The sequence below is a fragment of the Microtus pennsylvanicus genome, chromosome 7, assembly GCF_037038515.1.
Source record: "Microtus pennsylvanicus isolate mMicPen1 chromosome 7, mMicPen1.hap1, whole genome shotgun sequence".
Lineage (NCBI taxonomy): Eukaryota > Metazoa > Chordata > Mammalia > Rodentia > Cricetidae > Microtus > Microtus pennsylvanicus.
Window position 1 is genome coordinate 43,599,957 of NC_134585.1, and position 15,830 is coordinate 43,615,786.

General features: G+C 46.5%; 1 protein-coding gene across 1 annotated transcript in view; it reads right to left on the bottom strand.

Moving 5' to 3' along the window:
- Positions 1 to 15,830, bottom strand: part of B3gat2 (beta-1,3-glucuronyltransferase 2) — a 98,466-nt gene that overhangs the window by 16,970 nt on the left and 65,666 nt on the right. Inside the window, exon 2 of the mRNA XM_075980578.1 lies at positions 14,502 to 14,646. Within this exon, the coding sequence (XP_075836693.1) occupies positions 14,502 to 14,646 (145 nt within the window). The remainder of the gene's footprint in view (positions 1 to 14,501; positions 14,647 to 15,830) is intronic.

A 15,830-nucleotide genomic window follows, 5' to 3' on the forward strand; every position in this document is an offset into this window, starting at 1 on the left:
CTTGAGCATCTAAGTCAACTTGCCTTTTGCTCTGTGAAAACGCTTATCTCAGCCTCCTCAGTAAGGTTGCTAACAGCCTCAGAGCTACTGCATGCAAAAATCCCACTGCCCAAATCCTTCTTATCTTAACTGGTAAGAGCCTGAAGACATGTAGCCAAAGGAGCTTTGACATGGATGCCAGGGGCCTCCTCAAGGCATTAATCCCCAGGAATATATCTTTCTCCATTTCTGCTTCCAGCTCAAACAAGCCCTGCGATTCTGATTAATGTGGGCTCAGTAGAGAGACTCCCTCCCAGGACCACAGAGGCAGTGCCTGCCATGCGGCATGGGCAGACATTCTCCAACCTGCGCTTCTATGAGCGCCTGAGGCCTTTGTGCCCCGCAGTCTGCTCTGGACTAGCTGAGGTAGGGCTCCGGACCACAACTCGATGCTTCTTCAACATCAAGTGACCACGGGCTCCTCACCCCCTCTTCATCAGTATTAACATCTACTTTGTTATTTACTAATTCCTAGAATGCATTTTGAACTTGTACCAGATTTTTTCTGTGAGTGTGTATATGTGTGTGGACACATGGAGGTGAGAGACATGCACACATGGGAGCCAGAGGAGACTGTTAGCTATCCCGCTTTCTCTCTCTCTCCTCTCTCCTCTCTCCTTTCTCTCTCTGTCTCTCTCTTTCTCTCTCTCTCTTTCTCTCTCTCTCTCCCTCTCTCTCTCCCTCCCCCCTCTCCTTCCCTCCCCTTCTCACTGATACGGGGTCTCTCATTATCCCAGTGCTAGGCTGGTGGCCATCAATCCCCACTGACCCCTTTCTAAGCGTGCCTTTTAATAAGAACAACAGTTCCGGGCCTGAGAGCTGGCCCGGTGCTGAAGAGCAGGCACGGCTTTTTGCAGGGACTCGTTTGGTTCTAGTACCCACATTACACAGCTCACTCTCACCAATAACTCCAGCTACCGGGGCACCCCATGCCTCCTCTGACCTCCGCAGGGCCGCTGCACATGCCCACACATGGGCACACAGACACAGTCATAATTTAAAATAATCTTTGAAAAAAAAAACAACCCGCGGGGAGGAGGCAGAAATCCTTAATAAATAAATAAATTTTAAAAAAAATAAAAAAAAAAACCCAATTTTGTTACTGTGCTTGACCTTGGGGCAATCCAGCCTCTTCACATTTATCCTGCTTACATTTTGATTTATCTTAAACTGATCTGGTTATAAAACTTTCTCTTCTTAGGACTTTGAGTCCTTTTTTTTTCCTTCCTTGAATACAAAAGCATATGCCTTTTAATCGACTGTATTACATTATATCTATATTTTTAAATATTTAAGGTCCAAAGAGTTAGCATTTCTTCCTTATCATGAATTCAATCATCCAATCTGTAATCAAATCTACACCCCCCCCCGAAGGAGTGCACATACGTGGTATTTACTGCCTCTGCTTCCCCACCACAGGTGTTATTACATAAGCATGCTCAATTTTTAATGGAAAACTTTATTTTCACACCACTTCTCTTTCTGGATTTTAACTGTTAGCTCCTTTGCAGCGCCGAAAGAAATGCCTGAGAGAAACTGCTTAAGGAGGGATTTTCCTTAGCTCGTGGTTGCAGAAGGCTCTGCCCACAGTAGCTCAGCACTGCGACTCCGAGTCTGAACATCAAGGCAGCCAATGTGTAGTGGAGGCAAAAGTGCTTTCGTCAGAGAGTCTGCAAAGCAGAGAGTGAAGGGGAGAGGGGCAGGGATAAGACAGACCCCAAGCTGCATGCCCAGGGATACACTCCCTTTGAGTAGACCCTACCCTCTAGTCTCCCTGGCTTGTAACAGTCCTGTTAGGAATCCCTGCATTTACTAACACACCGCTGAGGCCAAGGCCCCATGATCCCATCAGTCTCCCACAGCCTGTCAGCTGCCAGGGGAGCTAGGGTACATGGCCTTTGGGATGTGTCAGATCCCACCGAGTGCTTTAGACTTTACAGCCATGACAGATACTGTGTATCCACTGGCCTCATTGCTCATTCCTGTCTGGTTTAACTATCTACCCCACCATGTTTGTTTGTTTTTTTTCTTTTGACTTTGGCTCCTGTACTTTTGCTAACTTTTCTTTGAGAAAGTGACGTTTCACTGGATATAAATTTCTAGGGTTCATTTCCCCCTCAGAACTTTGGGCACCTTTTGCATCAATCTGTATCACCTGTACCAGAGTCAGAAATCTGACACCAGTCTGATGTCCCTCTCCCACTCTGGCACAGAATCAGGGCTCCCCCAATTAAACTCTTGATTTTCCTTCCTTCCTTCCTTCCTTCCTTCCTTCCTTCCTTCCTTCCTTCCTTCCTTCCTTCCTTCCTTCCTTCCTTCCTTCCTTCCCTCCCTCCCTCCCTCCCTCCCTCTCCCCCCTGCTTTTAAATCTAACACAATAGTTTTAAACTCAGGGTTTGTTTACTTATTCATTCATGGAACAAAAGTACACCCAGCAGGCACAGTGCTCAGAGAGGGAGAGCAGAGTGATCGAGGCCAGCTGGGACTGTAAAACATTATGATAACCCCACATCGTGAGAACACCGTTGTCCTCCCACAGAGCTAGTATAGAAATCGGATGGTGGCTGGCAGGCCCCAAGAGCAGTGAAGCTGGTATCTGGAGAGAGGGTACACGGAGTGTGGAAAATCTGTTCCAGGTTGGAGTAGGGGGGATGTGTAAAGGCCTGTACTGGGTGGGGAACACGGGCACTGCACCACCTGGGAGGCAAATGAAGCTGCAACTGTAAAGTAGCCTGTTGGGTCAGCTAGGATCATCGGGTTGAGCAAAAATAGAAGCTGAGGATAGTTAGGAGGTTACTTCTAGTCTGGGTAAAAGAGGGCAACAGAGAATGGGATACAGTGTGGCGATGAGACGGAGAGCCAGGCAAGGGAAGTGTCTGTCTCGTAGAGGTGACAGAGCTCAAATTCAAACCTGGCAATGAGCCTCTTGTAGAACTCAAGCGTTAAAGTAAAAAGGTTTCTGTTTCTCTCCATTTCTCACCCACTCATTGTATTCATTTTCTGATCATGAGCTCTTACTGAACCTACTAGATTTGCACTAACCAGTTTCTCCATTTCCCACAGCTTTCTTTGTCTTTCCGTTCTATAGAGTTCGCAACAGTAACAGCCCATCCGCTCTTGTATATGGAGCCCTCCCAGCATCCCCAGGCCTGGAGCCACTGTGCTATGGCTGCATTTGGACTTAATGCTTTTGACTTACAAGGTCTCTTGCCTCTTGGTTGCCATGGGGAGGCCTTGGGTTGGAGACTCGGTACCCCAGGGGCAGAGCATCCTTGCCTAGTCTCTAGTGTTGTTTTCTCCTACCTGACAGCTATCGCTTTATGATTCCCCAGTCTTGAGAATCCCTGTGAAGATAGATAAGGAGAGATCAGAGTGTGACAGTTGGAGCTGGAAGGGGAGGAGAAGACGACACCGGGAGAGGTTAGTTAAAGGTCACAAAATCACTGCCAGGATGACTAAGTCCCACTGTGGTATAGCCCAGAATGGTGGCTCTGGCTGACAATACGGTAAGGTACATTCCCAACAGCCACCAGGGAAACTCTGACAATCCCTCCATATTAGGCATTTTATTTTATTACTATGGTAAAACACGGTGACCCAGGCAACCTTCGGAAGAGTTTATTTAGGCTTATGGTTCCAGAGGGTTAGTATCCATCCTGGCAGAGAATTGCAGCAGCAGGAGGTAGTCATGGCAACAGAACAGCTGAGAACTCCTATCTCAGACTGCAAGTAGGAAGCACAGAGACACCCTGGGAATGGCATGTGGCTTTGAAACCTCAACGTGTGTAACCAGTGACATACTTCCTCTAACTAAGCCACACCTCCGCTCCCTCCCCAAAGAGTGCCGCAAAATGGGAGCCAAGCTTTCAAATGCCAGAGACTTTGGGTGTCATCTCCTTTAGACCATCGCGCCCCGCCACAGATAGTCTTCCAAGGAAAATGCTAATTACTCCGACTTGGCTGTGACAAATTTGACACATGTGCCAACTGTCACATTTTATCCTACAAACATGCACAATTCTGTGTCAATTACAGCTCACATATATTTCAAGGAGACCCTCTTGTATTCTCAGTGGAGGCAGGCAATCTCCACTTATGTGGCTGACTTTTCCCTGCTTCCTGAAAAGCACAATCAACCGCTCTCCTTTTGCTTTTCCATTGAAGAGAATTTTATATAAATAACCCCATTGTGTACCCCAGGCTTGGCAATAAGGCCATCCTGACTGAGATTTCCAGAACTGACTCAGGGCAAGGCCTGGGCAGGGTCCAGGTGGAGCTGTGACCTAGAACAACTTGTGGACTGCAGGAGAGATGTGGTTATAGCTTCTAGCCACGTTCACAACCCATTCTTATCCCTGGTGACATCCTATAGCTACCACATAAGATAATACAACACAAATATATAGTCCCTGTATCAGCAGCAGGCCCACCCTCTAGATGTTTGGCCTAACCAATCATAAGCGGGTATCTTAGGATTTTGATGTGTAGCCCAATGAGACTGATGAATCAGACAGACCCTTGCCAGTGTGTCCTGCCGTCCAACTCAGCATCTTTCCTTTTGAAATTTCCTTGTTAGGAAATAACGACAGTGTTGTCTCAGAACAAGCAATGGCGCGATAACCTTTCATTTTGATAAAATCCTTAGAGTGGTAGGGAAAGACGAGTTAAAATGAGTGAATTCAGCAAACACTTCTGCAGCTACCTTCAGGGATGGAAGCTTTCCCTTCTGGAGCCCTCTCCTAGTCTCTTTCACTGGCTGAGGTCGGGAGAACAGGGACACTCGCGCCACCTTGTGGCCACATGAATAAGTGTAGGATTCCAGCGGGGAAACAGGTGAAGAGGAAGTCTGTGATCTCCCAGAGAAAATCATGACTGCATCATTGATGAGCCTGGCACAGGGACTAGAAATTGGCTGCCAAACACAGGAAGACAGGGAGACACTGTGTACTCGGTCTGAAGGTAACCCATGCCATTCTTGATGACTTGCCTATCCGATCAAAAACTGGGCGGAGATGGCAGTAGTTGGTGGTGGTTATGGTTATGAAGTGAGCTACTAGAGTGTCTGGGTTTGGGTGGCTGTGGCTGCCTCTGGAGGAGAGCACTGCCTAAGTTTAACTTATGAAGACAATGCAGAGAGATGTGGCGGCCACCGCAACCTGTCCACATGCCAAAGAAAGACTGACATCCATGCCAGCCAGTTCCTGGTTTAATCAGACAGAACAAGATCGGGTATTTTCTTTTTTTTTGAGACAGGGTTTCCTCTACGTACCCACACTGAGTGTCCTAGAATTCACTCTGTAGACCAGGCTGGTCTTGAATTCATAGAGATCCGCCTGACTCTGCCTCCTGGGTGCTGGGATTAAAGATGTGCGCCACGGCCGCCTGGGCAGAACAAAGATCTTCATTCTAATTATTTATACGAATAACTGCCATAAACGCTCTAACAGATCTGAGACATAAGCTGTATCTGCAGATGTTCCCTGGAAAATGAGGGCGGTGGAAAAGAACGATACTTCTTCCTATGACTCAAGCAGACAAATGAGAAGTCTTTTAACTCCTGAGCACATCAACAACCAAATGCATGTCCGCATTTCCCTGACCATTCACGGGGGCAACCGGGATCAGAGAAGCAGATTTAAATGTTATAAATGGCTTTTGCAAGCTTGCATGCTTCTGTTTGTTTGATTCCTCAGCTGGGAAATTATAAAAATGAACGCATACCTGCTTCTGAACAACTCTTTATAATGATCCTTTATGGTTCTGTTCTCTTATTGATCACTCTCTTCTTGGGGTATTTAATCCGAAGCCAGGGCCAACATTTATCTCATCACAGCAGGCTGCATGCTGAGCAACTCACAGAATGATAATGAGCAAGAAGCCGGCAGAGAAAAGAAGTGTGTGGGTCCAAAGTGGAGTTTGTGTGCTCTGAAGTTACCGACTTTGGACTGAACTGAAAAAGCCGAATGCAGGCGTAGATTCTGACATCAGCAGGTGCATCTGCATGTACAGTCCCATCCGGACACACCACCACCCAGAGCGCAAGCGGTACGACCCCCATCGATAGATCAGGAAACAGGCCATGGTCTGAGTTAGATCTTTACCATGTGCAGCGGGCTGATGCCCAGGGAGGACCTGGGGGTCAGTGCCCCGCCTACCAGCAGCTGCCTCAAGGATCTGCCAGCTGTAGTGATCAGAGTGGCAACCCGAGTCATGGAAACAAATCAGTTGACCACTAAGTCACCCTCATCGTAGTTCTTGGTGAAGGCACAGAACATCCACTGGGTGCTTACAGAGTTCTGCTAGCACCTGCTCACCTGCTACGCCTTAAGAAGAATTTCATTTTCTCCACAGAGAAAATACAGGCTCAAAGAGATCAAAGACTGGGGTCCTCTGGCTGCAAGTGGGATTTGAGGCCATGTGGGAAGCCTGCCTCTGTAGCTACAAGGACATAACTGATTCCCGCTCTTAATCACTTAATCCCCCTACAAGTTACTGATCACGTCTAGTCGAAATGGGGAAGATGAAACTAGCAAAATGTTGCGCGAATTCAACGGGAAAGCACACAGAGAGCCTAAGGAATGCCTGCTAAATGCTCAGCAGATAACATGTAATTATCGAGTTGGCTGGATTTCAAAGACATAAGGAAAAGTATAGGTTTCCCATATCATTAGTTCTGAATAAATGACTTATTGGATTGATGCTGCAAGGGAGAGTCTATTATATACACAGAGCAGCTGGAATTGAAGTGGTATGTACCCCGGAACCTGCCCCCCGCCCCTAGGCCTATGGCTCTTCCACTCTACCCCTGCCTTGCCCTGCCCCCTCACCAGCTGCACCAGAGAGAGGTCCAGCATGGTGAGCACCCAGAGGTGCACAGCTGCTCATCTATTTTCATTCCCCACAGCCCTGGCGGAGATCCCCTGTGAGCCAAGGCCCCCGTGTTCACCTCTATCAGACACCTCGTTCTGCAAGTGGGTAAGAAGCGAGCAGTGAGTTGCCATTCGACAGAACACTTTGCCCCCGCCCTGGCTCCAGTAACTGAAGTTCTCTCCTAGAGAACCACACACAACTCCAGCTACGTCACATCAACTCGAGATCAAAGCCCTAAGCTTCTCTCTAGACCTTGGGCTGGTAGACACCACAAGACACGTGCCGCCACTCTGAGAACATCCCAGGACATTCTGCACCACGCAGAGCTTGCACGTATGAAAAACAGCATGCTTGGGTGGCAAATGGCTCCAAAGAAACAAGGAAGCCCTTCTGCCTCCTTGCGACATCTCCTCTCAGGAAGCAAGTAAACGTCTTGGTGTTACCTGCCGATTTGGCTTTGGTGACCATTTGATCCAGGTTGCTTCCCAGTTTTTCAGAGTGCTACCTACCAACAAAGGGGTTTAACCAAACAAATTAACCCAAGAGGAAGTTCCTACCAACAAATAGCAAGACAAAGCAGAGAGCCTACCCACAGGAGGAGAGCTCCAGGGAGCTGCCCAGAGCCACCTGTTGGTCCTGGCTGGCACCATGTTCATGGCCATTGTGTGCAATAGCTTCCTGAAAGGTTCACCCAGCAGTGGGCAGGCAGGGTGCCCTCCGAGCTAGGAGAGCCCTCAGCCCCCCTTGTGCCAGGGCATCTGGCACACACAGGATTGGAGACGGGGGAGCACAGAGTGGTCACAGCTTCTGTCCACACATTCGCTGCTTTCCTGTCAGGGGAAGGCAATGGAGGGAGTTTCAGCTACGGGAGAAGTGTCATACAGGAGGCTGTGACATACTGGAACTTAGCAGTGTGGCGGGTTATGACAGAGGGAGACTAGGCTAGCTTAAGCTAGGGTGTTAGTGAAGGCGTCTCCATGAAGATGGCCTGCATGCGGAGATCAGAAGGGTGGGCAGGGTAGAACTGAGGGAAGCCTTCCTGATAGCAGTGTGTGTGGGGCTGTAAGGTGAAGCCAGGCTGTGGCGTTGGGACTGAAGGAAATAGGACCCGACGCTCTGGCAGAGGGGGCAAGGCTGGTAGGACAGGAGGCAGCAGGCAGGCAGGACTCCGCCAGTGGAGCCAAGAGTGGCCTCGGAGTACCTGTGAGTAAAGGGTCGCCAAGAATCCAGCTTGCATTCTTAAGGATGGCTTCTGCTTCTGCTCAGGGATAAAGCATGGACCGGGTGTGGTGTAAGAAGCCCGAGCAGGCGCTGTGGCTGACACCTTCATTGCTAGTCTCTCCAGACTCCACAACTCTCCACGTGGACAGCATACCCACAATGCATCCACTCAGACACATTAGTCAGGCAATGGCCTTCCTCCCCCTACTACTGGGCATGCGCCATAGCTTGCACAGCTGGTCTTCTGGTTAACAGGCAGCTCTAACTACCCGTGATTACCATTGCTTCTAATTGCAAATGACAACTCAAAGGATAACACAAACCACGTTAGTTCAAACCAAACCAAACTTAAATTTAACACAGGTCCGTTCCCACCCCATCACCCAGCAGAAAGGGTGCCATCATCTAAATGTCAGCTGACTTACGACCGTTTTATAAGGAAACAAAGCCTTAAAATGCTATGTCCCTGCTGACGGTGGCATTTCAGGCCACTTCTCACCTAGCATCCTCCTCTGCCTCATCCCCTCAGACAGCTGCAGAGACCCTGCCTCAGCTGCCGTTCACACTGTACACACTGACGTGGCTGCAAATGCATTTCTGATAACACTAGATGGCTATTCGAAGGATTTCAGACTCTCCACTAACCACACAGAATCATACCCATCATCGCTCAGTCCTCACAATTTGACCCCAGTTGCCTTTCCCCTAAGAAAGACTCACACCCCAGCTGTTGTTCCCCAAAGGTGCCCCCTTGAGGTTTACCCCTATTCACACCTAGCTAGCAGACTAAGGTGACTGCCAGGTGCCACCTCTTCCTCCACATCGGTTCTGAGTCTGGCCGGGTAGCCATGCTGTCTACTCTAAGTTTAACCCCAAACATGTTTTCTATCTCTTGCTGTTATCTGTGTTGAGTCTTGCGATCTCCACTCTGCTGGTTTGGGGGCAGGGGCTAGGAATTCCCTACTGGTTCAGTGCAGCCATTCCCCGCCCCCCTGGCTCGTCTCCAGTAGCCATGTGAGGAGACTAAATCCTGACTAAAACCCCAGGCAGCTCTATCCTCCATGAATGAATGCCCCCGTCCTCAGAGCTTCCACACACCCATGACCACGGGCCTCCAGGCAGGGAATGAAGAGAACGACAGGCATGTAGGATGACATTCCTGCGAAAGTCATGTGTGAGAAACAGTTCACGTCTCATCTCATTTGTGAGGGAGGGATATCCTATTTTTCCTGCTCCCAAAACTGATACCATCTTTCTCTTACCTCTTGATCACCCTTGACCCCCCCCCCTCCAGCCCCACACCCATTACCCACCCACTTCCCCCAAAGGTCTAGGATGGGCCCCGGAGTCTAGAAACTCTGCCACCTGGGAAGATGATAAGCCCAATGATCAGAAAAAGCTAGTGTCAATGGAAACCACAGTATGACCAGCCCCCATTCCTAAAAACAGAACTTGCTCCAAGTAGCACAACTGGACTTGAAGGGACGTCAGGGTCATCCTATTCTTGTGTCCCCAGTGACATCTCCGTATAGACCTTTTTGGCTCCATGCACCCAGAACACCCTCTGACACTCATCCTGCCCACTTCTGCCCTTGCCACTCCTTTCACAGGGCAAACGTCGCCATCTGCTCTTCCGGAAGCCACATTCTTCCCTTTTGCTGACAGGTTATTCTTACCGAGTGTAGCCTGTTCATTCTCCTGACTCTGATGCTGTTTGGGCTCCCAGTTCTTAAGCTCAACACCCACTGCCAACTACAACTTGAGGTATTTAACTACCAGATGCACCATTTATTTGCCCGTCTATTCTCTCGACTAGCATGTTCACGGTGCACCCCAGGACCTTCATCGTCTCTGGTTCTGTCTCCCAGGATACAATCCCAGGCATCTCCACTCTCTTTAATACTCACCTCCTTTCTAAGGGTTACCACACCTTAATGCTCACCTCCTTTCTAAGGGTTACCACACCTTAATGCTCACCTCCTTTCTAAGGGTTACCACACCTTAATGCTCACCTCCTTCCTAAGGGTTACCACACCTTAATGCTCACCTCCTTCCTAAGGGTTACCACACCTTAATGCTCACCTCTTTTCTAAGGGTTACCACACCTTAATGCTCACCTCCTTTCTAAGGGTTACCACACCTTAATGCTCACCTCCTTCCTAAGGGTTACCACACCTTAATGCTCACCTCCTTCCTAAGGGTTACCACACCTTAATGCTCACCTCCTTTCTAAGGGTTACCACACCTTAATGCTCACCTCCTTCCTAAGGGTTACCACACCTTAATGCTCACCTCCTTTCTAAGAGTTACCACACCTTAATGCTCACCTCCTTCCTAAGGGTTACCACACCTTAATGCTCACCTCCTTCCTAAGGGTTACCACATACCCACGGGCCACTGGCTGCCAGGCAGAGAATCCAGAGAACTTACAGACATCTAGGAAGGCGTTCCTGGTAAGTCATGTGTGAGGAAACACTCGTGGTCACATCTCGTTTGTGTTAGTCATGAAACATCTAAAACATCAGTGGTGACCCTGGAATATCACTTCAAATGGACCTCCGCTTTTGTGTATGAACACATTGATGCGATAGAGTCTCAGGAGCCATACTTGGCCTGGGAATCCCTGAAGTGTGGCTTGTGTCTGTCTGAAACCCTCAAACTTGTGGAATATGAACTTACTTTAACGGATTAATGCCAGAATTGTGGCACACCAGAATAGAGTGTCTACTGCCTGCCAGTTGTTATTAACTGAGCACAAGGCCCTGCTTGCAGCCTGCTAGAGATAATGCTAAGGTACATGCAAATATTAAGAATTCAGCATAAACATGATCAAAATATATTTTATGAAAAAGGTTTAATATAAAAAAGAAATATAAACAGGTGTATATTTAAAAGTCCAGTGTAAGGATCTCAGCGTAAAGTTCCGATTTTAAGCAAGTCTGGACCTCTCACTGAGCTTCAAATTCCTTTCAGCTCAGCTCTTTCAAGCCATGTTTGTCACTGACATTTCCGTGGAAGTGGCCAAAATGAGACTGTCACTTGAAAGTAATTCCCTGCCAACAAAGCAGGGCTAAAAACATTGCATGGACTGCCTCTCTTCGAGTCTGTTGTCAGATGCTAGAAGAGAAGACAAGCCCGAGGCACAGCCCAGGAGAAATACTCCAGGGTCACACCGGAAACCAACAGTCAGCCTCGGCAGAGCTGCCTGTGAAACCCTCTCTCCATCTCATCGCATGCTACCGTAAGGAGCAGTGATTAGAAAGTTTTAGGAAATGCCCTCGTGGACCAGATCCAATCCTCACTCCCTTATTAACATTGTACGCACAGGACAACTTCAAAGCAGTGTCTCGTGCCACCTGACAGCGATTTTCCAGCACCGGGAAAGTCCACTGTGACAGTGAAACACCAGTCTAAGTACTGTATGCATGGTGTCAGGCAGAAGTCCACTGTTTCATGTCTGCTACATGAACTCCAGTGATACGCTTCACAGAGACACCAACAGGTTAGGTTCTGGGGACTGCTGCTTAGCGTGCTCAAATCCTCAAAGCAGGTTTCTTAATTAGCTTTATAATATTAGAGAGACCCACACTCCAATATGTCCTCACATTCAATCATAGAGCCATTTGAACACGATGCCCTACAGGATGTGACCTCTGGCTTCCTTCTCTCACTCCAGGTCTTCTCATTCCCACATATTTGTTCACTCATTCTCATATCCATTCTCTCTCTCTCCTTCATTCCCATCTCTCTTCCTCTCCCTCTCTTCCTTTCTGTGTCTTTCCCTCTCTCCCTCCCTCCCCGCTCATGTCTCTACTTCCCCCCATCTGTCTCCTTCACCCTCTCTCTCCACGCTAATGTGAAAATGAGGATGGACAGGCCACATGGATCTAAGGACCTGCGACCTCTGTTCCCTGTAAAGACCAGACAAGTGAATTCTAAACCAAGACAAGCATTTCGAAGTTTCAGAATGAGGGCAGACTTCAGACCCGGACTCATTATTCTACTGACAAGATCACCTGCACTTCTGGGCTTCCAAAAAATACCAACAATGCACTAAAAACTGAGATGCCAAGCAAAGGCACGTGGGGAGTGACGTTTCCTCGAAGGTGACACTGAGTTCCTATTTTAAAGTAAGACTACCAAGAAAACAAATAGATCATATTTTGTTGTGCTATGCAGGTTTCATTGTGGTTTGAAAATGTATTGAAATGTTCAGAAAAGGCCAAACAATAGCCATGCCATAGGGAAGAGAAGTTAGCAGTGAAAAACATCTCTTAGGTTTTGCAGTAAGAGGCCCCTATGCACAAACCCATATGTCTTCCTTGAATTGCAGAAATATCAATTTGGAAACAAGTGCTAGGAATTATCCAAGCTGCTCTCACCTTGATGCTGCTCACGCAAGGTAACTGCGTCCTGCAAGGTTTTTGGGGAATGGCCCTGAAACAGTCTCCAGGAAAGTTGAGGACCAAAGGTCTGTTAGCTGACTTCTGTTGCAGTCCTGGATCCTCACTTGCATGCCCAGCACCTACTCTTCTCGTGTTTATCAAGACATGACACTGGGGGTCGGCAGACAGTGGTCCTCTCGTGCACCCTCCTCTCTCCCCACAGGAGGACACTGCATCCCAGACAAGTGGAAGGACACATTTTCTGCTCTAGCTTATGCCACAGTCAAGAGGATGCTCAATTTCCCAGCATGTGTGATGTTTAGTCTTGTATTGTCAGAGCCATGGATGGGATGGATGGAAAAGGATTCTTTTATGAATGTCTGCATATATATATATATATATATACAAATGTATATACACGTAACAAAAATTGAAGAAGTAGTCATGAATTGGGGGGGCACTGGAGGATCTGGAGGGGGCAAAGGAGAGGTGAGAGAATGACAGATGAAGTTCTCAAAAGTTTCATTTAACAATAAAAAGGAAAAGAAGGAAGGAAGAAAGGAAAGAAGGGAGGGAGGAAGGAAGGAAGGAAGGAAAGAAGACCCCTTGGGCTCTCCGAAGCATGGCTCTCCTGCTTCTTAGCTGCTCCAGGCAAATGTCTTAGCTGAAGTGCCAGTATAGCTCTAGAGCCTGAAAAACTAAACCACAAGGATATGGAGAGATAAAGCCATAGAGAGTAGGAACAAGGGACCTAGGCTAGCTAAGGGGTCAGAGACCTCAGCAGATATCTTCAAATTTATGCTCTTTTTGCAGCATGTAAAATATGGAGCACAAATCATTTGTCTTTTACCATGATGCATTGTGACACATGCAGCCTGCAGCCATCTGGGAGAGTTTCATCCTCAACTTTCTTTACAATCTTATTTTCTCAATTTTTTTAGTTTCAGAATAAATGCGGCAAGTCCAGTTTAGAAGACAGTATTTCTGAGCACAGAGGTTCTGACCGTGGGTGGGAACGACACATGAAAGTACTGGGAGAGCTCGGCTGACAGAGAGTGCTGGTAACGGATGTGATCAATTCTGAAACCTTTCTGACTTCGTCTTGTCGGTTATGGATGGCAGTGATTGTCTTCCATCTAACCCTCATGTTCCAAACCCATCCTAGCACAGCAATCAAAAGCTTCACTTTCTATAACCCACAGAATACGAGTCCCTTCATGATCAAGCAGTATTTGAAAACTTGAGGTTTACACAGGTCTAATTCAATCTGGTTGGCTGGCCAGGAAATAACAACTTTAAAATACAGATCTATTAAAAAAGTAATGCATATATAGAAAACCAGAATCTAATTTTATGTTTTAGCTATTTATTAGTAAGCCACTAAATTTACCAACAAACATTGAAATGACTTGTCGATTTTAATTCATTACTAAACATCAATAAACATGATAAATTGTAGTAGAAGGAGCGGGCTGCATCCCGCCACCCGGCTAACTTAACCCCTGAAATAACCACATGGAAATTGTATTATAATTAAACAGAATACAGTTTTTGTATGGTTATTTTGGGGGCTAAGCTAGCCAGGCGGCTGGGAGCCGGGCAGCGGGACACAGCCCGTTCCTCTTACTACAATATATTTAATACATCAACCAGCTTTCTACACAGGGGCACCAAAAGGTTTTAAGTGAGAAATTAGAGAGAGGTAGGAACAATGGCTCCATTACTCTAAACCCCTCATGCCCAATCCAATACCGATACACAAACGTTTGTTAGGTAAGAGGATAAAAGGGATGACTATTTTCTAACCACTTCCGAAATCAGCTTCAATTTGAACTGTCAAAGAACCTATTTTAGATATTCAAATATTTCCACTGATGAATGAAGTACATTCCAGGGCTTTATGCAAATTGGTCGTTTGAAGCTTCCTTCTAGGAGCATCCTAAGCCCCACCCAATAGGAACAAATACCCGCATGCGCACGGCTCACCTGCCATGTCGATGGCAAAAGGCCTGTCTTCTCTCCACCCGGTGTACCAGCCAACAACTTTGCCATTTTTCACCAGTGGTCGTTCATAGCGTCGCCCGCCAACGAGGCCCACAGGCCAGACAGAAACCTTGCGGGTGGTCCTCATCTATAAAGGGGAAAGAGATGTGCATAAGTTTTGTTAATGCGTAGTGATCTATACGGCAGGAATGAAGTTACCACGGCTTCAAAATTTTAAGGTTTCCAAACAGAATCTTCTATCCCAGTTCCTTGTCATTTTGGCCCAAGGCTTAAGAGAAATAAACTTGCTGGGTATGGTGGTACATGCCTTTAGTCCCAGCCCTTGGGAGGCAGAGACTGGTGGATCTCTGTGAGTTCGAGCCCAGTCAGAGCTACACAGACCCTGTCTCAAAAGAAAAAAAAAAAGAAACTATAGATGAAGTACCGGTCCCCAAATATCACTTATTTGAAGTCTACCTGTGATAATTAAATGCTTTCCATTGTCTGAAAATTGAATCTTTTAAGAAATAACCTCCTGTCTTCTAAAATAAAAAAAAAAAAACAAAAAAAGACAACAACAAAAGGTTACAGAGCAAAAAAAAAAAAAAAAAAAAAAAGTTAAAACCTGCAAGAGAAAAAAAATGCCAGCTCACCTACAGAGGCAACTTTATCTTGATTTATCTTGATAACAATAGACCTCTTGGCAGAAACCCTAACTACCCCAGAAGCTGTTCAAGCCTTGAAAGTAGACATTCCTGACAACTACGATTATTATACCCAGCAAAATTGTCTTTTAAAAGTGATGGGGAAATAAAGACCTTCTAAGACAAGCACAAAATAAAAAATAAATAAAACTAAGGTGTCAACACATTGCAGAATAAACTTAGAGAAATTATGCATAGAGGGAATAAGATCTTAATTAAGAGCTTGGGGCAGAATAAGTTTCAAAAGAAACAAATACACACCTTGAACAAATTAAATCATTTCAGCAGATCAGAAAAACATTGTGATGGATAATGGAAAATGAACAAACTATTTAAACCAATTAAAAAGACCACCAATACAAGAATCAGCAAGTTCTGCTCAGTAACAGCCTAATGTAAATACATTTAACTTTTCCTCTTAAAAGATGAAGAGTAGCTGGTTGATTAAAACAAAACAAAAAAAAAAAAAACAAAAAAAGCAAGAGGTGACTCATAGGTAATTATGAACTGAAAGCAAAGTGTTGGAAAATTATATTCCAGACAAAGGGAAACTGAAAACAAGGCATACTCATGTCTAATAGAGTAGGCTTGAAGGAAAAGTTTCTCAGATAAGAGAAGGAAGGTTATA